The sequence below is a fragment of the Neopsephotus bourkii genome, unplaced genomic scaffold, assembly GCF_033783945.1.
Source record: "Neopsephotus bourkii isolate Nb327-2 ecotype Australia unplaced genomic scaffold, CSIRO-AGI_Nbou_v1 NB_379, whole genome shotgun sequence".
NCBI classification, from domain to species: Eukaryota; Metazoa; Chordata; class Aves; order Psittaciformes; family Psittacidae; genus Neopsephotus; species Neopsephotus bourkii.
In genome coordinates this window covers 1,024,415-1,049,019 of record NW_026900884.1, presented here as the reverse complement: position 1 = coordinate 1,049,019, position 24,605 = coordinate 1,024,415, and the positions used below count along the sequence as shown (strand labels likewise).

The 24,605-nt window shown below is 37.4% G+C and overlaps 1 protein-coding gene across 4 annotated transcripts in view; it reads right to left on the bottom strand.

The window, feature by feature from the left end:
* Positions 1 to 24,605, bottom strand: part of MYOF (myoferlin) — a 73,126-nt gene that overhangs the window by 32,646 nt on the left and 15,875 nt on the right. For 3 of the 4 annotated variants that reach the window (XM_061348966.1, XM_061348967.1, XM_061348964.1), the window contains exons 4-20: positions 22,791 to 22,899; positions 18,180 to 18,264; positions 15,465 to 15,625; positions 14,832 to 14,960; positions 13,300 to 13,362; positions 13,137 to 13,187; positions 11,544 to 11,574; positions 10,945 to 11,060; positions 9,635 to 9,761; positions 8,321 to 8,424; positions 7,004 to 7,072; positions 6,843 to 6,886; positions 6,392 to 6,474; positions 4,170 to 4,208; positions 1,569 to 1,693; positions 978 to 1,097; positions 439 to 616 (exon numbers count right to left, since the gene is read on the bottom strand). In XM_061348966.1, coding sequence (XP_061204950.1) covers positions 439 to 616; positions 978 to 1,097; positions 1,569 to 1,693; positions 4,170 to 4,208; positions 6,392 to 6,474; positions 6,843 to 6,886; positions 7,004 to 7,072; positions 8,321 to 8,424; positions 9,635 to 9,761; positions 10,945 to 11,060; positions 11,544 to 11,574; positions 13,137 to 13,187; positions 13,300 to 13,362; positions 14,832 to 14,960; positions 15,465 to 15,625; positions 18,180 to 18,264; positions 22,791 to 22,899 — 1,634 coding nt within the window. The remainder of the gene's footprint in view (positions 1 to 438; positions 617 to 977; positions 1,098 to 1,568; positions 1,694 to 4,169; positions 4,209 to 6,391; positions 6,475 to 6,842; positions 6,887 to 7,003; positions 7,073 to 8,320; positions 8,425 to 9,634; positions 9,762 to 10,944; positions 11,061 to 11,543; positions 11,575 to 13,136; positions 13,188 to 13,299; positions 13,363 to 14,831; positions 14,961 to 15,464; positions 15,626 to 18,179; positions 18,265 to 22,790; positions 22,900 to 24,605) is intronic. The other variant, XM_061348965.1, reaches the window with a different exon arrangement.

The window sequence follows — 24,605 nt, the reverse complement described above, 5'->3', positions numbered from 1 at the left end:
TGTTTGCAGTTTATAAAAAAGTTATAGCCAAAATATATTTTCCTGTGATTTAGCTAGGCTGTTTTCTTCTGGGCTGCCCATCACCTGGATTAAAAACAGGTTTTTATTTTATTCTAAATTAGCATGTTCAAAGGGTATTTTTCCTATTTAATCCTTAGTTTTTAGATACCTTTTTTGCTTGCCAATTTTCCTGTGCACATCTAGTACACAGACAAAAGATTTCACTGAATTCTGTGGAAATATTTTTAATAACCTCAGTAGGCTTTGCAGCATGTATTCCACAAATCAAACTTCATCTCAAAAGCTGTGAAGAGCCACATGACTTTTCCATCATGTTTTTCAATAATTTTTAGTACAGTGAGGGCTGTCATTCCAAAGCTATAAAATAGCACCTCAAAATTTTACATCATTATATCCCCATACCAGTAGCATCCTTACCATCAAAAACAGCACGACTGTACTGAGTTGTTGATGCCAAAGGTTTACAGGTAGTATCAAACTTGTTGCCATAGTTACCAATGCTAACTTCAAACTGGATAGGCTCACCAGTGTCTTGCAGCATGGTAGCAGAATGAAACACAGCAGCCAAGCAGAACTTCCGTCTGCGCTGGTATTTCTACAAGAAGAAACTTTTTAGCTGTATTTCAATATTTGTTAAACAGAATCCACAACTGGAGCAAACAACAGCAATTTCTAAATGGAAATAAAAATGTTATTACTTTTACTACTGTGATGAGAAGCAACCACAAAGATATGTATATAATAAATTACTGTATTTCAGATTATAAAAATGTTTCAAATTAATATTTCATGCTACAAGGGTATGACATTTTTGCAGCCACATTATCAATAATCACCTCTCTCAATTCTGAGATTGAACTCAATAGTTTCAGTTTTAGTAACTTAGATCATTCTCCAAAAATAACCAGCTAAGGCACGTCTCCATTACCAACACTGACAATAGAACAAGGAGTTACCTCAACAACCAGTAAGTCATCATTAGGAATCATCTCTAACTTTTTGTTGTTAACAGGTTTGCTTTCAAGTATTGTAGATAGTTCAACCAGAATTCTCCCTCTGTAAGCAACTCCTTCTCCCTGCAACATAATTACATATTGAATGCAATTTTATGTATTTCTCCTAAAGTAGCGTGCTTTTCCTTAGTTACACATTATTCTGGCTTCACTTCAGTGTTCTCAAAACTTTTTCACAGGTACGGATGTACATATCTGAACAAATGAAACAGAGCAGTTGGCTTTAATGAACAGTAGAAATGAAAAAAAAATCTGTTTACAAAACCTAGGAAATAAGAAATACAAATGCATGCAGAGATACAGATAGTGAAAACCATCAAAACCACTCCTGCTCCTTCAAAAACACCTTTAAAACAAAACCCAATGAGAATGGAAAATATTATCATACTTCCTTCTTAATGATAAATAAAAAATATTATTCAAAAGAAAAAGACCAAAAGGAGTGCAATGTGAAACAAAAAACTCCAAACATTAATTTGTTAAAACCAATGTGGTTTAATCCTTTAATTAAAAACAATGAGTAAAGAAACTGACCTTTCCAAAGTTTAATTCGTCATATGGGTCTGGGAATCCAGTGTATTCTCGTGGACTTCCATAAAAGTTTAGGTAACAAGGCCCAAATGTTGGTAAAAAGCCAACTTCAGTTTCTCCAGTGTTTGCTAACAGAAAACATAACCAATATATCTTTGTTAATTACCATTCAGAGCCAGAAAAACAATTAACATTACATCAGGACAATTGTTAGGTATTAGTTAGTTATTAGTAAAGTAAGAACACTTTATTCTCTGGGTATACTATATAAAATTAAAGTAATTACAGCAATGACTGTACTTGTTCCTTTCTTCTTCACTGTACAATAATTACTACATACTACTTCATCCAGTAAAAACCCCATAGAATAAACAGAACTTCTGCCCCACTCCAAATATCAGGTTTTTATTTATGTGAAAGAGTAATACACTCAATGTTAACAGAAAACAGATTTTCTAGAAAAAAATGAAACTGAGTAAAACATTTGCAATCATTTAAATGCATAGGCCATTGTTTTGGCTAAACAGCTACAAAAAAAGATACACACCATAGTGGGAAAAGCCCTACTGTTTACCACAGTTAATACTACTGTTTTAATTTTTAGTGTAATTTTTCTGTGGTTGTTCTTCAGAGTAAAACACTGATTACTGCAAACTCTAATCATAACTGCCACAGTGCACTGTTTCTCCCAAACTCCCGTTTCAGTAAGCTAAAATTCATACAAGACAAAGTCTGCAAACTCAGTTAATTCTTAGTTCATTCCAATTACAATAAACTCTAATTTGTATATTATTCTTATTCCACGACTAATAAATTAAAATTTCCCAATGTCTTAATCTAGCTAAAAAAACATTAATAAGGATTTAGATAATTTTTGTCAGTTTTAATAGCTAAGCTAGAAAACTGCACACCAAAGCTATTCTTTACTTTCCGATATTTAAGATATCTAAGAACTTGAAAACTCACTGTCATAATTTTGTATTTTTCAACAGTGTTTTCATTTTTAGCAAAAATACATAGAGAGGTAAGCCTCAGTTATATTACTGCTGTTATTTTTTGGGTTTGCATTCATGCCTGGCAAATTTATTAGATGAATGAGATTCTGAAAAGCTCATTTTAGAGCCAATTGAAATTTATACTTAAGGGATTTAATTGTTCTTTCAGTAATTATCAAACACATGCCAACATTACTGACTGGCAAATTTGATGAGTAGTGTAAAGAAGATTAGAACACGGTAAGCAACATACATGCAGAAAAATACTGTGTAGTTTGGGGCAAACAGGAAAGATTCTATATTCTTTTCCTTCTTGTATCTTAGCTTTTGTATTTGAACAAATGATCCTGGTATAAAAAAAGAGATGAGAATCAGGTTCTAAACCTTGCAACAGATACCACTCACAGTGATCTGTGGCACAAAGAATGATGCATTTATCATAGGAAAGGACTGCAGAGATAAGGAAGTGAAAATGAAGGGTTATGCCTTGCATGACTTGGCCACTGTGACCACTGAGTGACACAAATGGATAATATAAATTATGTGATGTGTTGATGTCATTTCCTGTCAAGAGGAAGTCATATAAAATCTGCAAAATATAAAGATTTGCAGTTCTCTATTTTGCATTTGGATACTTTCACATCCTTACATCTGAATCAGATACAGAGAAAAATTTGAATGGAAAATCATTCAGATTCTTTATGGAATATTGTCCGATTTTTTTAAGAAGTCTAACACTGAACTGCTCACACTGGATCTCAATATGACTAGATTTAAGGTACAGATGTGTGTTGAATTAATATATTCACAACTTACTGCTGCTAATAAATTAAACAGAATATGAATTTTAAAACAAAACAAACAAAAAAACCCAAGCAAAAAAAAAAAGCCCTCCCAAACCTGGAATAAAAAGAGCATCTTTTGTAGGCTTTCTTTACATTTAAAATTAAATTGTTAACATTTCGAAGATGATCATGTATTTCAGAAAGTAATTCTGAAAAATTATTTCAGCTTTTGACTTAATATTACTTTATTAAGATAGTATTTATGCAGATGAATGTTTTTTACCTTTCAACTGCACTCCAGTTGTATTTATTTCTTACTACATAAATATTTACCACAATGTCTTTCAAAACTGGATGTCAACCTAGACAGGTATGTAAAAAGCTCTCTGCAGGTTTTAACAGAATCAGATTTCATTTTTTAGACTTCATTAATATAGCTAGCTAAGCATAAGCAAAACAGCATTAATTATTTTAGGTAGTTATTTACTTCTGCAGGGCTCTGAAGCTGCAAATAAAGTTGCAGTCTGATAGCTAAATTAAAAATCGCAAGCCATTGTTAGACCAAGCACTTAATAATTAAAGCAACTGCATGCTCAACTCTAAACACAGCTTGAAGCACCAGACAAACAGAAATATTTTCAAACCAGTTCCAATGCCAAAACTGTTTCATACAATTAGTTATGTTTATACTTTTTAATTGTAGTGGTGAAGTCTTTTACACAGTAATTATTAAAAAACGCTTTTTAAGATGATGGGTTTTCTTAGATAAGACTTGCCAGTTTGGGCAATGGAAAGTAAAATCAGTAGCAGACAAAGTTATAAACCTTCATATGATGAAGCCCCTGTTCCCGAAGGTGAAAATTCTATATTATGAAAAGAGAAGAAGTTACATAACAAGTGACAATAGCATTTTAAAAACAAGTACAACACAAAGCAATCTGCTTTTAAAATGAAGTTGAAGGCTCAAGAAAAAGTTCATGTGGACTACAATCTTGCTTTTCGATTAAAATATGAAGGTATCACTTCCTGTACAAATTCCAAAAGAAAAAAAGCAAACATGTAGCTGACAAAATATATTGTTTTAATGCTTCTGTTTCAGCTCTGCCTAGTTCTCCTCCCCACAAAATTAATCTCTATTAAAAAAATATTTTAAAATCTTAAGAATATTTAAGAAAACCACTACATTTCAGGGCCCATTAGAATGTCTTCATCTACTGAAAACCATAGATTACACCAGTTTTCCAGTCCTTTAGAAGTCAGAACAGGCTTCAGGCATGGCACTGACCTCAAGGGAAGATAATCTGTGACTTGACATGGAAATGACTATTTCAATGTCAGTACCCCATTACAGAGAGAATCCAAGTGAGATTTGCTCAGTTACTAAGTGTCTGGGTTTGAAGTATAAATGAGTTGTGACTCAGCAGCAGTTCAAGTTACACGCTTATGTGGGCAGCAGTGATCTCCCTAGAATTTTCCCTAGCCCAACCCTTTTGTCTTTGATTTCCCACTGCCTTTTCTGTAACCCTTTCTTTTGCCTCTGGATGCATGGAGGGTACATGAAAAGAATGTTTGCAGAAAATCTTACTGCAACTGCAGTACTTCCAAGAGGACTGGGTTATACACTTGAAGTTATGGGACTGAAAATAATGTTCAATCTGATAAGTTGAATACTTGGCTCAAGTCACTACAGGATTGGAGCCACAACTCCTGATACAGTTATCAATTTAGGGACAAACTGGTCAGTTTCACACAAGTACATATCATATAGATTTAATAAACACAACAGTAGAAAAAGTAATTTATATTCTTATTGTGGCAGTGGTGTAAAGGGTTTTGAGCCAGTGTCCTTCAACTTAGTGTAGGTAGATAAATAAATGTTAAGCATGTTTAGCCATGGACTTTACAATTCTATATGGACAATTAATATGCTGTACTATGTTAATTAAAAACAATTTCTGGCAAATTAATGCAGCATCCTCGTCATGGAGCTGGCTCAATTGTATGAACAAAAAGAAGAATAGTTCATAGATATAAATCACAAAGAAATAAGAAATAATCATAATATTACATTAGACCATAAATGCAACAGGGTTTTTTCCCCCCCCCATATTTCCCAAAGTCTTTGCAAAATAAATGATTTTTATAATATCGCAAGGAAGAGTTTTATCACAAAAGTATTGTCCATTGGGGACAGCATTTTAGGAATATCATACCTGCTTAATTAAATTTTGCAGACAATGCAGTTTTTAGTATTGATGAAATTACATATACGGTCAACTATACTAACTGAAGTGCGTAAGTTCACTGTCTGTGATCACAGAATTGCAATGAAAATCTTCATTTACTGAAGCCACTAAAATAAGGGTTACTAAGTAATAATTTGGAGCACTCATGCAATGAGATGCAATGCCCGTTTCTAGTAAGCTACTCAGGAGAGCAGAGACTGATCCAAGTTCCCAAACATTTGAACACAGCCTAGTAGTATACAGGAAATGAGCAGGTAGTTTTAGTGTTCCTGTAGGCTAACTACTCAGGAACATTCTCCAGCTTCTAAGATATCTTTCCAGAGAAAGAACAGACATGCTTAGAGGGTGGCAAAAGAAGTCTTGTCTACTAGTGCCCAATGAACTTACAAAACAGTGACTCTGGATTGGTTTTAGATTAAATGTCTTATTAAGTGTCTTGATAAATTTGTCTATCTTACTCATGACATCACATAGTTTTCTGAATTTGGGAAAGAACTCACAGATTTAATTAATTCCTTAACTTTATATATATATATATATATATATATATATATATATGTAACAAAACACTGAATATTGAATTAGTTACTGCTGTTTTCGAGATGATGGAAAATTTCAATACTTTACTTTGAAAAGTTAAACAGTACATTTTCTAGGATCATTGTTTTGAAAATTCCAGAAACAAATAATCTTGTTGCCACAGAACTGAGAAACTATAGGAAAATATACTTCCTTACAGCACTGAACTTTGCTATTCCTCCCAACATAAGAGAAGATAATGTTATGTACTGCTCAATTACCTTCAATTTCTCCTCCAGAAGAAGCAATTTTTGAGAGACTCAAATATGTTGTTCCTACTACATCATTTTTTGTAAGACGATCCCTAAAAAGAAAAAAAGAAATATTTTATTGAAATATAATGCTGGTCATCCTACATAGAAGCAAGATACCAGTACACACATTTTATATCACCTGGAATGCTTTAGTATTACAAACGCAGATATGATTGCTTAGTTACAAATGTGGGCTGTATCATGAAGTCACCTGACCCTTACATCACTGCACAAAATTAACAATATTCTAATGTTACATTAACCAGGTCTCTTGTGAAGAAATCACGAAGGAAAATACTTAAACTCTTGCTTAAATAGTGTCATAGACTGAAAAATACCCGACATCCACAGAACCCGACTTTTCTTCACTTAATACGGTTTACCTTGTCAACGACTTTTATTAAAATTCATGACTCACCAGTCAACAATTGCAAGTTTTATTTTCTCACACACAGAGGGAAACTGAAAGGAAAACAATTGAAATAAAATAATCCATTACTTATTTAATTTCTGTGATGTTAATTCCCTGAGTTCCAAAGAGATAGTTACTTTCTGCAGAAATAAGAAAAAACCCCTGACCTTTATTTGAAGATAAATAATTTGATTCCACTCTGGATTAGCATTTTTCTCAATTATATTTGTGCAAACCTGCAAAAAATAAGATCAAATATATAGCACATCAAACAGGTTAAAAAAAGCATACAGTAACTATGATTTAGGATAAATCATATTCTGTTGGCCTATAGGGATGCTGGGGAGGGACTCTTCATTAGGGACTGTAGTGACAGGACAAGGGGTAATGGGTTAAAACTTAAACAGGGGAAGTTTAGACTGGATATAAGAAGGAAATTCTTTCCTGTTAGGGTGGTGAGGCACTGGAATAGGTTGCCCTGGGAGGTTGTCAATGCTCCATCCCTGGCAGTGTTCAAGGCCAGGTTGGACGAGGCCTTGGGTGATATGGTTTAGAGCGACGTGTCCCTGCCCATGGCAGGGGGGTTGGAACTTGATGATCTGAAGGTCCTTTCCAACCCTAACTATTCTATGATTCTATGAGGGGTAGTAATTATGAATGGCTTATGCTGCAATAAGCCACTAGTTTTCAGTTGTTAAATACTGCTAAACCAGTCTGTATATGCAACATCAATCACTATTGGAAGGAAAAGAAAATTTTGAAACAGCTTTTAAAGTGGAGACTGGAGTTACCCTACTTGTTATTTCCATTGGCTACAATTCAATTGAATTATTAAAGCTTGTTATTCCCACTAGCTACAATTTAATGTGTTTTCACACTACTACACAGCAGAGAAATGAGATGAAGGAATTATCTGGTCACAGTGTGCCCTATGCAGATTTTAGAGTACAATTACAGTATGTTATTTGCTAGTCATGTCTAGTGAAGATCCTTTACATTACTGGGCATGCCAGCCTGACTATATAATTCAATAAAGGCTGACTTTTTTTAATTAAAAAAAACCCAAACAGCAAACACCAAAAAAAGAAGAAAGATTGGCTGGTGATGACTATAAGTTGTGCAATTGTGCTTCTGCTCTAATTTGGTATTGTAAAGAGCATGCTGGTAATGAAATGTACAAATACAATTAACCTGTCCAGAAATATTTGTATCAACAGTATTAAAAGCAATCAGAACACCTGGTGGCAAGCAATCGGGCTTGCATCTGTTCGTAGCATTTAGTCATACATTCCTTTTATTAGTCACCAGCTTTACACCCATTCTACTATAGTGCCTTGCAGTTTGTCCTCATTTGACAAAGTAAACCTTAGGGCTAATACTGTTATTTCCATATTTTCAGTATACTTAAAAATTTATCCTAGCACATGAAATCTGTTCTCAGGACTGTGATTAGAATACAAAGATTCAGATATTTACTATATTACCTTCTTCCCAGCAAAAGAAACTTCTACAAATGGATCTACCAGGTTTTTCTTATCTGCTTCTCCTCCAAATATTTCCTTGACAGTCTGTGAAAAAGCATCATCCACTAGAAAGGTGTCAAAGAAAAAATTAAAGTTTATGCTTTTTAATTATTATTTTATTTAATTATTCATCCTAAAAAATAAATTGTCCATAGCAATCCCACCAAAATCGACCAGATTACAAATCTAGATAAAAATCTAATCTGGTAAACAGAATTCTGGACAGTGTTGCTGGTAAAAATGGAGAATTTCAGCTTAGAAGCAATTTCAAGAATATAAACATTTGAAACATCATTAAGGAGTCCTCATGTGCTCCTGAATTTATGCATGTGCCGGTGGACACTGTCATTTGTTGTAACAGATAAAGGTAATTATGCTAAGAAGGGATAAAAAGCCACCTATATGCTATCAGAAAACACACGTGGCATATAATGAAACAGCCTTTGTCTCAGCAATATAGGGCTGACATAAGTAAAAATAACACTAAACAATATCAAGCTGCTTACAAGCTCCTCTGCCCTTTAAGGCTCTTTATTTAAGCTTATGGTGCTCAACTCATAGCTCACAAAATGCATTTAGCTTTCTGGTATACAACCAGTTCCTAGTTACTTATTTCCTGTGGCCACTCAGGAGTAGGCTGCTGGCAGTACAGAACTAGCTTGCCCATCACAGCAGTGCCTGAGTGATTTCAGCAGCCCTGTGGCCCTTCCCCCATTGCAAAACAGCTGCAGCTATAAGCACCTATGAAGAGTTAATGGATTGATGGGAAAAGGAAGGTGCAGGGGATCAGCAGTCTGCTTATCTACTAGTACCTAAACAGCCTTGGAAGAAGGCTGCAGGGAACTAGCTGCCTGATAACCTCTTGAAAGTAGGCAGGGATTGGGATGTTGACACATGCACTGTATCCTTGAGCCAGACATGCACAGAACATTCAGCTCATCTGCAGATCAACTGTACTTGAATATTAGTTACTTGCAACTACTTGCATGTAACTTTTATGATTGGAGAAGGGATAATGAAGATGATCCTTTCCCACTACCAGAAGCTGTATGGCCCACTCAGCAACAGATGAACGTGACTAATCTAATGGGTATCACATTACATTATCCACTACAGGAATTAAGTAGACTTAGTGAGCATTACCAAAGGACTTGAAATCAGCTATATAAAAAGCTCAAGATGTTTTATATTCAAGGAGTTTTTCTGAACAGCTAGCACAACTATTCCTAATGGCAATCAAACGCATCAATGGACCAGTAGTAAGAGGCTAGGTACTTTGTGGAATGTCCTCAGCTCTGTAGATTTTGAGGAGGAAAGTGACCCATCGAAGTGCAATTCCAGCAGGTAGTAACAGGTTGCTCTCCACATCATCACTTTCATTATCTCTTTCCCTTTTTTCAACCTGTTGAGAGATACAGTGGTAGATAGTATATGGTATATAATAAAGGCAGAGTAATGTATAGAATTAAGGTGATTAGTTAAGCTGATGCCCCCAGTACTCTTCAGAAAGAAGACTGTTGTCTGTTTTATTATAACGAATGAGATTTTATCAGATTATCAAGCAACAAAAATTAATTTTACCTAAACACTTTTACTTACATTTTTATCTCTAAAGTACTCAATTGCAGGAGCCAATTGTAATCACCCTTCAAATCATCATCATCAGATGATGATGACTTTGGCATTTGTACAATACCAACTTCATGCAATTTCCATACTCACCTTTGAGATTAATATTGTGGCAAGGCATCATACTGCAATTAGAAAATGCATACAACCCTGAAATAATTTACCAGAATTTACTGCTTCCTCCTTTTCAAATAAATAGTAAATACAAGATTTATCCTTGTGATTTCAAGTATCATGAGGATAGCAGAAAGGAAGAGTTAATATAAAACAAGATCTTCCATGGTTCTGGGGACCATATTGTACTAAACTGAGGAGCACTACGCAAAAATCTCAGCCAGGAAGAACATCTGAACTTAAACTACAGACAATAGTCAAGTAAGAAAAGCAACACACAGAAAAGAGGGTCTGTTTTGACCTTGACAGAACTGCAGACAGTTAAGGACTGGATCGTTAAAACTACCTACTGCTTTCACATGCATCAAGTTACTTGTGCTTAATTTGTAATTATTGATGGGTCTGATTTTCACCTGGCAAATACTGGAAGCTTTCTGGTACTCAGGTTTCTCTCTGGGCTTGCTTACATTGCGTAGTAGTGGAGGCATTCCTGACTTAGTCCTGGAACTGGTATCAATTTGTTGCTCGGCCTGATTAGCTATGCTAAGGAAAATTACATATTGGCTTGCATGCAATCCCAGGCTAACACATCTCTATTTCTTCCAGGATGTATAGGTCAACACAACCAGAGCTGGTCCAGAGATAGCTTAATTGGACAGGATAACAAGATGAGCTTTGAGTTAGCCACTTAGTATTGGATGCCCTTGAAACAACTTGTAAATCTGTCTTGCTTTTAAATACGGCTCACAGAGTCAGTCATACATATTGAAAAAGTGTCGGAGGGACATGAATAAATATCTGTAGGGTGGGGAGGGCAAGGAAAACATTTAAATGAAACTTACTGGTGGCTCATCTCCAGTCCCCAGGACAAACATGCTGACTTTCATATAGCCTTTAGCTCCTGAATTTGTATCTTCAGGATCACTCAGCAAAAGCCATTTTCTCATGACTGCATGGCCTAAAATAAAACAAACACCACCAGCCACCCCCAGTAATATTCACTACAAAATGGCAGAAATAATAAAAGTCAGCTGTTCCAAAAGCATGCTTTATCCTGAAAATAATTATTGACATTTTTTTTTCTGTTCTGTACATGTCTCAATAATGCCATTCAAAACAAGAAATCTGATGGTGTTCAAATGTTGAACTAATACATACTAATTCAGGGACAGAATTATCAAATATTTTTGCATTATTTTTCACAGTTTAGGTCTTTGATACAAAAACTAATATCCAAATTCTGGGTGCCTGTACTTCATCTTGAAACCACTGAAAGGAATTATGTATTATTTGAATTTTATTTATTTTTTTTAATAATACTTAAAGCAGCAATCACAAATAACTTTCCATTAACTTTCTTCTTTTACACTAGAAATTTAATAAAATATTTCTACTTCAAGTTTCAAGCTTGGAAATAAACTCTGAAGTAACTGTTACTTACCAGGCTCATCATAAACATAGCCAATGTCAATCTGAAATAAAGATCAAAGGCATTACTTCTGAAGAAATACTAAATTAGACAAATGCTGGACAACTCCCCTCAAGTTTTTCATGAGTACTACTATATTGCCCTTGTCACAAACAAAAGAAAGTTTACATAATATATTCTTGGAAGGCGAAAGAGAAAATGCCTTACATTGAAAAATGAGGGATTTTGAATGGATACAGAGGCCAAGAAAATGCAAGAAAAGTTGTATTAGAACTAACAGCTGCAGCTACTTTTGTCTCTCCTCAGACCCCCAGCTTTTTCATTTATCAGAGACAGAAGATGGGGCTAGCTTACTGCTTCTTGAATTCCCTGTATTCCCCCATTATTTTATGTTCAGACAGGCTTTTCAGAATGCTTCTGTTTCTATTTCCTGCTCAACGTCTCATCATTCAGTTTCAGAAATGAAGTTTGTTTTTTTTTTAATGAATAATTTCCTCTTTTTTTTTATGAAGTTTACGGCAATTCCCCCCCCCCCCCCCATCAAATTTGGAAAAGATTGCACATATGCCATGACTGTATTCATTGCATCAGATTTCAGACATGTTCAGCAAGGTAAGCGTGTTTGCTCATGGCAACTGGTGCTAGTACTCCTTGCAGGTAAAGTCTGAAAGGATGAGAATTACCCTTGGGGTTTTCTCCTGGAATGTGTGCCTGCAGGAACAGAAAGTAGGTAAACGACATGCCATCACCTGCAGAGTGAATGATTGTTCCTCCACAGAACAATATACCACTGTCTGAATCACTAGAAATTACATAGATAATCAGCAGTGAGAAGCAAAAGCAACCAGGTTTGTTGCAGAAACTGCTTCGTTTAGAAAAGAGCACTCTTCCATACTTGCATATTTTTGTGAAAAATTGGTCTAGAGAGACCTACTGAATTTAAGCAGTACAAAATAAGCAAACAGAAAATGCAGCTAGCACTGATACTAGAAATGTAGGAGATCCCAGTAGCCATTACAATTATCAGGTGAATTCTTTGTCTGTACTGCTTTATGAATACTTTCAATAGGCAGATGTCTACCTCCCAGTATTGACCGTAACAACTAAAAATTAAAGACAATCTCACTGATACCATCAGAAACACAGAAATTAACTTAAGTGACTTTTCTGCCATCTTTTACTTGACAAACTTATGATCACCTTTCCACACCACTCAAGAGTGTGTATCTTTATGCCGCCTTACATATCACTATTACCCCTATTATCTACCTAATAAAATTGTCTGCTCAAACCCTACCTCATACCAGATAATTACCTTACCTTTTAAGGGAAAAAAAATTACTTTTTGGTAAATATTTTTCTTTCTTGGATGAAAGTTAGAGAACTTGGTATATAAACCACACAATATTCTTTAACAATACCTATTAAAATAAGAAAACAGTTTACTAGTGCTTTAAGCAAATGGCTTTTAGCATTAGAAGCAAATCATCAGGTAATTCTCTTGCCTTTAAGGCAGCATAAATTTAAACTTTTAAAACAAGTACTTAAAAAAATTCTCTCATTTTATTTAACTTATTCACAATACAGAAGTAGTTTCATACCCACCTTAAATTCTCCCATTAAACAGTCTGCTCGTAGAGAATAAGAATCATATACCTAAAAAAAGAGACAAGCATGAAACAGGGGTGTTTCTAAACATCATAGTGAAATGGCCAGACAACACTATATGCATCCAGCAGCCTTTTGAACAGGCATCAGTTTTTCTTACCCGAATGCTAACAGTTTCATCAAGCAACTCTAAAGGAGTCATGTGGACATTGTAGAAAAATATCTGTCATGGTAAAAACAAACAAAAAAACTGTCTCAAAATGACAAACACACAATTCTTTAAATAGAAAATGCAAAAACATTATGTTAAAAGGCTTGTGAGTCATGCCTGCTACAGTACTTTTACCCTGCCTCCTTGCTGGACACATTCTATGATAATTTAGCACAGAATAAAAAAACTAAATTCAGTACATAAACTCAGTACAACATAAGACAAAGAGAGTCACAACTTCCATTTGAATGAATGCAGTAGGCATAGCTGTGCTGCAGACTTTGAGTACTGCCCTTGCTTGCTCTGCATTTCACGTTTTCCTCAGGGAACAAGCTTGGGAAGGCAGTTTATTTTCCAGGACATTAAATTCTTGTCTAGCCATCTCTGTTGTAGCTGTCTAAAACGGTCTTGTTTAGGGTTAGTAGTGATAGATTCTAATAATTTACATCTTTCAAATTCAAGGCCCCAGAAATAAATCTGATAGTTCAACAGCCTGAAGTTAAATATACTATTTAGTGTGTTTGTTTTATTAATAGTATTTGCCTCACTAAGTTTGGTCTTTGAGACCAGCTAGCTATACTCTAACCAGTACTTTAGCCAACAAAAGAGAAGAGTACATAAGCATGGTCCCTCCTATTCCGTGTTTTGCCTAATTAGGATACCAAGACTGCCTAGGAAGTGATTCAATGTAACGTGCAAATGGTTTTCTCCCTTCGCTTTTTTTAACCACTGCTTCGTAAATCTTGCCTGCTACCTACAGCTTAGTTTGAGTCTCAAACTTTTTATCTTCCTTGGTTTTGCCTGTATGTATTAAACATGCTTGCCACACAGTTCAAAAATCTCCTGAATTTTCCACACAGGTCTAGATAATGAGAGTTATCCCTCAACATTCCCTCTTTTAAGCTTAAGCTTTGCAACATTAATCTTTCAGACATGGGATTATTCTTATGTCCCTTATATGGCTTTGAATTCTCACCTTTCAGTGTGTCTGATGTACAGGTCCCTGTCTGGACAAAGAAATACAGTTGCACTTCTACAAATCACAGGTGACAATGACATTTCCAGATTCTGCTTGGCAGTCTTACTGTCCCAAAGCATTGCACTGAAAGCTCATCTGACCAGAGAGGTCTACAATGATTCCTGATTCTTTTTTCTTTGCTTTTATAACCTACACACAACCGTTAAAAGTCATTATTATGTCACATGGCCAACCGTATCAAAGAATATATTCCATATGTCTCAGCTGAAGTCTGGCTTCCTTCTAGATAGCTTTACCTGTTAAGACTGCCAGTGACAGAGGTGTGTTTTAATGATGTGAATACATAAACGAAGGGACTGGGAACTGCAAAATGTGCATAAGCCTTAATTATCCTTCAATATTAGCAAATTCTTATTCACTGATCGCAACAAAGGCTATAATAACTATTTTTCTACATTTAATAGCATCAACATTTTGGCTACAGTGTCGTTATGCCACTCACTTCATCAAAATATGGGTTGTTTCCTCTTTTGATTCTTGTTCTATGTGTTTGACCGCAAATATGAACTTTGACTACCGGTTTTATGTTATTTCCAGGTAACTGACGACCTTCAATGACTCTAACACGAATCTGTGAAAAAAATATAAAAGTCAAATAGTTGTATTAATCCACTCCCTATATTATCTATCATTAACAATTTCTTAGCATACTACCAAAAAAGTTAGCCAACACCTGAAATAGCTGGCAGATATGGACTGGGCTGACATCTTAAACTTAATTACGCTAGCAAGTATAATTGTACTTGAATTTTACAAGACAATTTGGTTTTAATTATTTCAGTAATTTTTTTTCAACTTGCTTTTACTATTTATTTTTAAAACTGCTATTGTAGATTGATACCTATACAACTATATGATAAATTAGGTTAATCTAGATTTCAGTCAGAACTGTACAAAATTGGACATCTATGTAACAGGCAAATTTGAAGGATACCTTTCAAATACAGGCTTTCAAATGAAGAGACTTACTGTCTCTACAGTGCATTAGATTTGCATAATCTGCTTAGGCTACGAGAAAGGAGCAATGCCATGTTAGGAAGAAAAATGAACATGCAACATTTAATAAAGCTACTACCTGGAAATCTTGCGGTTTGTTAGAAAGGATTCTCCGTGTTTTCTTTCCTTTGGTGATACGTTTAGCTAGCTGGGCCTCCTTTGTGCCACTTGGAACTGCTGGTGTGATACTACTAACTGGGCCATCCAAGCCATCCTCATAACCTCCATCCTCTTCTCCATCTTATACAGTAAAAAAAAAAGTGCAATTAATAAACAATACAGATTGATGTTAAAGTTACAGGAGTAAGAATCTGATACCCAAGAGTTCCACTAAACCTGTATTACTATCTCATTTCAACATTTTTTTCTGCTAACGACATGTTTCCAACTCCTTTTGAAAGCTAGTAATTTTATCCTGCTTAAGAACAAACATATATCCTAAGCAAACTAACCGTGAACCTGTTGCACTTCAGGATGCAGATTATCTAATACAATTCCCATGCACTTTTCTGAAGAAGCCAACTGAAGTTTTAACAAAGTACACTTCAGCTGTACATGTCACCAGACTAGTTCACAATATACCAGAAGTGATTAATTTTGTTTCAGTTGAAGCTGTTTCGCAGCAGGAAGGCTAGGCTATAGCGTAGCATTGTTTTTCACTTCAGAATCTTGAGAACATGAAGACATTTAGATTTAGAGTTTGCCATCCAGAATAAAACTCTGAATCCTCCACTGCATTTAACATAAATAATATGTTAAATAGAACATATTTAGTATGTTTAAATTAATAGTATTAATTAATTAAAGAATATAATGAACTTAATAATATTAATTGTAGTGACAGGACAAGGGGTAATGGGTTAAAACTTAAACAGGGGAAGTTTAGATTGGATATAAGGAGGAAGTTCTTTACTGTTAGGGTGGTGAGGCACTGGAATGGGTTGCCCAGGGAAGTTGTGAATGCTCCATCCCTGGTGGTGTTCAAGGCCAGGTTGGACAGAGCCTTGGGTGACATGGTTTGGTGGGAAGTGTCCCTGCTCATGGCAGGGGGGCTGGAACTTGATGATCTTGGGGTCCTTTCCAACCCTAACTATTCTATGATTCTAATTAATTTAATATATTTAACTTAGTAATAAGTTAAAGTTTCTTAGTAAGCCTTTTTGACAGTTCTGAAATCACCTCTGTGGAAGACTGTTATACAACTACATGACACCACAATACTGGATCATACAGCGAGATTCCAGTATTGCAAAACAGGATCCGTAAATATCTAGACTGTAAGAGTGTGACCCTCCCTAGTGTTTCCAGCTATCTTTCTTAACTGAAGGATGGTGACTATGGTAAAATCTACAGGAAGAACAAGCTGTGTCTCTGATGGTTAGCATAAACAATATATGCTCACTTCATGAATTAGTTTGACAACACAGGGTGATGATCACTTTACATAATGGAGTCCTCAGTGATCCTTGTATGAAACGTATGAAAGCACAGAGATAAACATACCATGTATTTTATGATCCCAAAGACCCCACCTCTTTCACGTCTCTCAAAATCCATCTGCTCTGATGGATCTGGGCAACTGATTGATGACACACCCTGACTTAACACTTAATTTCAAATTTCTGAAGCCAAGCTGTAGCAATCTCAGGTGGGGAGGTGATTTAATTTCATGGGAAATAGGTATTTACAAAAAGTAACTACCGTGTGTTTGATAATTTGCAATGAAATAATTTTCATGCAGTTGCTGGATACTAGCTGAAAACCTGCTTTGTCTTTACCTGTATTAACTTATAGTACAAGTACATTTTTAAAAGCTATCAAAATGATCATATAAGTCAATTTGCACTTTTAGCCTTCAAGTCCACATTTATGTAAAATTATTTTGAAGTGTAGTAATTTAACAGAGCTTTTGTGTTTGCATTACCTATCCTTCCACTCCTCAAGAACACCTCTCAGTGAAGTCAGTGCAATCAAAATTTCCCCCCAGAAGACTCATTTCAATTTTTCCCTTTTTCTCTTAGTATCTGTTAGCAGATAATGGTCAAAGTGATTTATTTATCCTCAAACATATAACATTCATTACATTTACTTCCTTTTGCACAAACACAGCCTGGGTATTATAGTAATTATTTGCCTGTCAGCTGCAAAACACCTTCACAGTTCTTTCAAGAGTCTGGAAAAACAGGATTTCAAAAAGAGTCTCAGCAAAAGCCTGGTTAATATGATATATGGAGATCAAAGTATATTACCTACTGATCACAATATTCCACAGGCTAGTCAAATACCAAGCATGGTGTAAGGTACAACAGTGTCTTTTAAAACTTACTTATTTTACAGGGGAAAAAAAAAAGTTTAAAAATTTGAGAAAATCATTTCCCAAAGCTCCCTGACATTGAAAGTAACAGAAAAATTCTTGCCACAACATTCTTTTTTGGTTAGTACTAGCATTACAACAGGTAACTGCAGTTCCTTTCAGCATTCAAAAACCTTTGTTTCCTGAGCAAAAGCCATTTTGAAGAGCATTTAAGCAACATCATTCTTTTGTAACCTGATTCTATCAGAGAAAATTATGCTAAAAACCCTTTTATGTCAGGAACTGCCTAGGAAATTTTCTTCCTAGCTGCAATTCTGAATCATCCTTAATTTCTTTAAAATCACTATCTGGCAGTCTTGACATGCTTACTTTTGGTTACATTTTTTCCTGATGAACAATGCTGTTAAATCACTTTCTTGCCTTATCTTTAATGTCTCCATGATCTTTTAACCATAATGTTCTAAGGAAAGATTGAAATACCTTCTTGTATATTGCTCCCTCCTGGATGATTTGGATTTGTTGGTCCAACTGGTGGGTCATATCCTACTACCAAATCAACTGTTGCCTATAAATACACAGGGGCTTTTATGTAACACACAGTAGTCACAACTGACTCAGAGCAGTAAATTATTCTAACACTGTACATGAACAGTTAGCTATTCACAGTCACAGCACTGTTTATAATAACATTTCAGCTATTAGAAAATTAATAAACTGTTATTAAGCTATATATAGATAAATCCAATAGATTACACAATTTGCAGTTAATGGAATAGGCTCTAAAATAATAACTAAAAAATGGAATCACTGTGTCACAGGTGATCTTCTCTTCGCTCCTTCCATCTTCTGTTGATGATGTGGGACTGAATGGGAAAATGCAGTCCATAAACGATTGGCTTCGAGGCTGGTGCTCCAGGCAGGGCTTTGGATTCTTTGATAACGGCTGGTTTTATAGGGCACCGGCCTGGACATTGGCATGTGGGAAAGGTTTATCGCACAGAGGCAAAAGGATGCTGGGGCACGAATTAGCAGGGCTCATTTGGAGAGCTTTAAACTAGATTCGAAGGGGGATGGGGTTGTAGCTGGGCTTGCCTCAGTGGGACAGCGCTCCGGAATTGATGAAGACTGGGAGGCCTCCTGTAATCCTAGGGTGAAATCGGTGTGCTCGGCTCGCTCCCTGAAATGTCTGTACGCCAATGCGCGCAGCATGGGAAATAAGCAGGAGGAGCTAGAAACCTGTGTTAAGTCAGGAGATTATGATCTGGTGGCAATTACAGAGACGTGGTGGGACAGCTCACATGACTGGAATATAGTCATGGAAGGCTATGTCCTTTTCAGGAAAGACAGGCCAGCCAGGCGGGGTGGTGGGGTTGCTCTTTATGTGCGAGAGCAGCTACAATGCGTTGAGTTCTGTCCGGGGACAGATGATGAGCGAGTTGAGAGTCTGTGGGTGAGAATTAAGGGGCAGGCTGGCAGGGGCGATACTGTTGTGGGGGTCTGTTACAGGCCACCGGATCAGGGTGAGGAAGTTGACGAGGCCTTCTACAGGCAGCTGAGAGCGGCCTCACAGTCACAGGCCGTGGTCGTCGTGGGGGATTTTAACTTCCCTGATGTTTGCTGGAAGGACTACTCGGCAACCCAGCCGCAGTCCAGGAGGTTCCTCCAGTGTATGGATGATAACTTCCTCATGCAAATGGTGGATGAGCCAACCAGGAGAGGTGCGCTGCTGGATCTCATCCTCACTAACAAGGAGGGTCTGGTTGAAGGAGTGAAGGTTGAGGGTTGCCTTGGTTGCAGCGACCACGAGATGGTGGAATTCAGGATCTTGTGTGGTAGGGTCAGTAGAATAGCAAGTAGAATCGCAACCCTGGACTTTAGCAGGGCAAACTTTGGCCTCTTCAAGCGATTGCTAGGGGAAATCCCGTGGGCTAGGCTGCTTGAAGGGAAAGGGGCCCAAGATAGTTGGTTGACGTTCAAGGACTGCTTTTTCCGAGCTCAAGATCGGAGCATCCCGACACGTAGGAAGTCAAGGAAGAGGGTTAGGAGACCTGCGTGGCTAAATAGGGAATTGCTCGGTATGCTCAAGTGGAAGAGGAGAGTTTACAGGTCATGGAAAGAAGGGCTGGCCACTTGGGAAGAATATAAGGCTGCTGCTAGAGGATGTAGGAAAGCTGCTAGGATGACTAAGGCCTCCTTGGAATTAAAGCTGGCGAGAGGGGTCAAGGACAGCAGAAAGAGCTTTTTCAAATACATGGCAGGTAAAACTAACACCAGAGGCAATGTAGGCCCGCTGATGAACGGGACGGGTGCCCTGGTGACAGAAGATACAGAGATGGCAGAGTTACTGAATGACTTCTTTGTCTCTGTCTACTCTGCCGGAGGCAGTCCTGAAGAGCCCTGTACCGCTGAGACCTCGGATGAAGATAGGTCAACGGAGCGGTCTGCCTTAGTCGATGAGGAATGGGTTAAAGACCAGTTGAGCAATCTGGACATCCATAAATCCATGGGTCCAGATGGGATGCACCCGCGGGTGCTGAGGGAACTGGCGGAGGTCATTGCTAGACCGCTCTCCATCATCTTTACCAAGTCTTGGGAAACAGGAGAGGTGCCTGAGGACTGGAGGAAAGCAAATGTCACTCCTGTCTTCAAAAAGGGCAAGAAGGAGGACCCGGGTAACTATAGACCGGTTAGCCTCACCTCCATTCCTGGGAAAGTGATGGAACACCTTATCCTTGGTGCCATCTTAAGGCATATCAAGGATAAGAGGGTTATGAGGGGCAGTCAACATGGCTTCACCAAGGGGAAGTCGTGCTTGACCAATCTTGTAGCCTTTTATGAGGAAATAACATGGTGGATGGATGATGGTAGAGTGGTGGATGTGGTCTACCTTGACTTCAGCAAAGCGTTTGACACAGTCTCCCACAGCATCCTTGCAGCTAAATTGAGGAAGTGTGGTCTGGATGATCGGGTAGTGAGGTGGACTGTGAACTGGCTGAAGGAGAGAAGCCAGAGAGTTGTAGTCTATGGGGTGGAGTCTAGTTGGAGGCCTGTATCTAGTGGAGTGCCTCAAGGGTCGGTACTGGGACCAGTATTATTTAATATATTCATCAACGATTTAGATGAGGGAATTGAGTGTACTATCAGCAAGTTTGCTGATGACACTAAGCTGGGAGGGGTGGCCGACACGCCAGAAGGCTGTGCTGCCATCCAGAGGGACCTGGACAGGCTGGAGAGCTGGGCGGGGAATAACTTGATGAAATATAACAAGGGAAAGTGTAGAGTCCTGCATCTGGGCAGGAACAACCCCAGGTTCCAGTATAGGCTGGGGAACGACCTGTTAGAGAGCAGTGTAGGGGAGAGGGACCTGGGGGTCCTGGTGGACGACAGGGTGACCATGAGCCGACACTGTGCCCTTGTGGCCAAGAAGGCCAATGGCATCCTGGGTTGTATTAGAAGGGGGGTGGTTAGTAGGTCGAGAGAGGTCCTCCTTCCCCTCTACTCAGCCCTGGTGAGACCTCATCTGGAATATTGTGTCCAGTTCTGGGCCCCTCAGTTTAAAAAGGACAGGGACCTGCTGGAGAGAGTCCAGCGCAGGGCAACTAAGATGATTAAGGGAGTGGAGCATCTCCCTTATGAGGAAAGACTGAGGGAGCTGGGTCTCTATAGTTTGGAGAAGAGGAGATTAAGGGGTGACCTTATTAGTGTATATAAATATATAAAGGGGGAGTGTCACGAGGATGGAGCCAGGCTCTTCTCAGTGGCAAACAATGAAAGGACAAGGGGTAATGGGTACAAATTGGAGCACAAGAGGTTCCACTTAAACCTGAGAAGAAACTTCTTCTCAGTGAGGGTGACGGAACACTGGAACAGGCTGCCCAGGGAGGTTGTGGAATCTCCTTCTTTGGAGACATTCAAAACCCGCCTGGACACGTTCCTGTGTAACCTTATCTAGGTGTTCCTGCTCTGGCAGGGGGATTGGACTAGATGATCTTTTGAGGTCCCTTCCAATCTCTAACATACTGTGATACTGTGATACTGTGTGATATATGTAGAAAAATCTGTCACAATACAAGTATATAAGATGTTCTACAATGTTCATTTATTTAGTTCCACAGTATTCATAGCAGACTAGGTGACATACTAAATTTGCAGATGGAAAACCAAAGGCAGTGATCTGAGTGATCTGAACCATAACTAAATTTCCCTATCTGGCTCAAGTCTGAATAATAATCAGTTTCCTATCTGGCTCTTCTAATTGCTTGTTCTTACCTCCATCCTGGAAGAAAAACACTAAGTCATTTTCCATTCTAATTATAGAATTGTCCTTTTTGTGCTTGCCTGTGTTTTTCCATTATTGAGCAAACCATTATTTTCCTAGTTGCCACAGTAACATGAGAAGTCAGCAAAAAAGCGCCTGTGACCAAGTAACCATGGTATTAAACTACTGCTGCTGCAATACTGAAATTACCCTTAAAGCCTCTTATTGTTGAGTGTACTAGAATGCCATACAAAGTGGCTTAACAGCAAGACTGCACAAACACAGAAAGGTCCCAGCTCTAGAAACTACTTAATTAATAACTAAGTTAATAACCAGTTAGTAACTCTGTTAAATTCAAACAGGTGTTAAACCAAGTTAAACAAGTTCTTGTGTAACTTTCTGAACTGAGCTAGCAGTGAACATAGACACGATTATTTGCTTTCTAGAATCAGTCCTATAACATAGCTGGCTATTAGAATACAGCAAAAAAGCATATATGGGAACTGCATCTGGTACTTAAGAAAATGCTCCTTTTCAACATCTGGCTGATTCCCATGCGTACTCTGTGGCCCATAGTATCTATAACACACATATACAAATACATAATACATACGCAGAAAACAATTTATCTGACAGAATATTAAACAAATGCAGATGGCATGGATGTAATTATATCCTGTTACAAATTTTCTCTGAAGATTTTGCTACAAAATTCTAAGCATTTAATTTATAAAGTAAATATAACTTGAAAATATTTTTGTTTTACTATTAGCTCTATTGCTGGAGAATTTTGATCAAGAATACAGTAAAATAAGGAAATGCAAGCTACTCACTCCAGTTTCTTGTCCCCTTTCATTTAGCAGAGGTATGAATTTGAAGGGAAAAGATCTGCTTTGGTTACCTACAAGATCCTTAAGTGCTACAGATGCACTGCCAATTAATCTGAAATGAAGTAAAATTCAGTATTAGAATGCAAGTATACATTGAACAGAAGTTAACTTTTGTCTTTGGCTAGTGTCTGTTAGTCAACCAAATAACTCCAGTCATGACCTGAAAACCCAAGATCACAACAAAAGGTCATTGCAAATGTTAGCTAATGACTGTGTACTGCTAATCTGTATTTTCTCTTTCATCGCACTTCAGTGTGCCAGTGTTCTTTATGGAAGACACAGCTTTAACTAAAGAGAGGTTAAACCCCTAAATTTCAATAAATTTTATGCGTATTTTTGCAAATAATCTGTATAACTTTCAATAGCAACATCACTCATTTCACCCATGGAATCCTCACTGGTAAACTAACTGATGTAATGATTTCTTTCCCTATATGCCTGTCCTCACAAAAAGGCATACAACATCTCTGTAATGAAAACAATGAAACAGAACAAACTCAACCAATCAATGTGCTCAGTAGAGGATTCACAAAATTAGTCTTGTGGCTCATACTTTACATTTGGGAATATGTTCCTCTCCTTGCTTCTAAATTCTCTAGGGTGTTTCAATATGGCTCTAGAGAGGCCTACTGAGGAGGCTGCCCATAGGATGTGACATTATGTGGCAGACCCTCCTCAGCTACTTCTGCCTTCTTTGGGACTGTATCTGTCACCCCCATTCTCTTCAAAAAGTGAAAACTGCATGCACTTTTAACCTTTGAAACTTCTTTTAGGCACAGTTTCTAACACTGTGGCATTGGTCTTATGATATCTGGCACTGTATTTCATTCCCACAGTATGTAATAACAGTTTACTCCTATACTGAAGTGGGTTATTGGAATAACTGAGATTTTTGCTGATGAAAAAAACCTAAGATAGTTTCACCCTGTAAATATTACAAAGAACACGTTTTACAAACAAAATACCAGCTTTGCTGCCAAAGTGGAAAAAGGATCTGTACACAGACAACTGAGGTCCCTTTCAATTGATTACAGGGGTTTTTCACAGAGAAGCTAAGGAGGCAAAGGTATTTTTTGACATGGAGCAAGAGTATCATTATAGCTGCTCTCAGTTGATAAGAGAACATAATTTACCTTTTGCTAAGTAGGTTAGGATAAGTATAAAACATTGATTTCCTGCAAATATGCATTCCAGGTATTACATGTTAAAACTTTCATTTAGCTGTGCACAAAAAATAATTACACTGTTTGAAAGATCTGTTAGAATTTGGTGCCGTCACCTCCTCGCGCAACTCCTCTTTCCCAGTTCATCTCACTCCTCCAATCCCAGTTGTCTTTTTGATAGTTTTTGACTCACTCTCAAGCCTTTCATTTCTGCTCCCCAAATTGCCAGAGGACAATAATATTTCACCTATGCCTCATATTCATCACATACAGGGGATGGGCTACGTGTGAAAAGCACTTTAAGATTAGGCCATGCTACAGCATGAAGCTGTCTTAGACTTTAAGATAACCATGACCGAAACTCTGATGCTATTTCTAACAACTGGCTCCCCTCCCTTTACTGAACAGACACTTGCATTCAGTATTAAGTCTTGATCCAGCGTTCTTTAAAAAACTATGGAAATACACCTAGCTATTTCAGTGAGCATTAGACTGACCCTAGATACATCTTCACTTCTTACAAATTCTTGCACAGAGCTGGACATTAGCTGAAACACTGACTCCGTTCATGTCTCAGCTTTAGGGAAACACTATC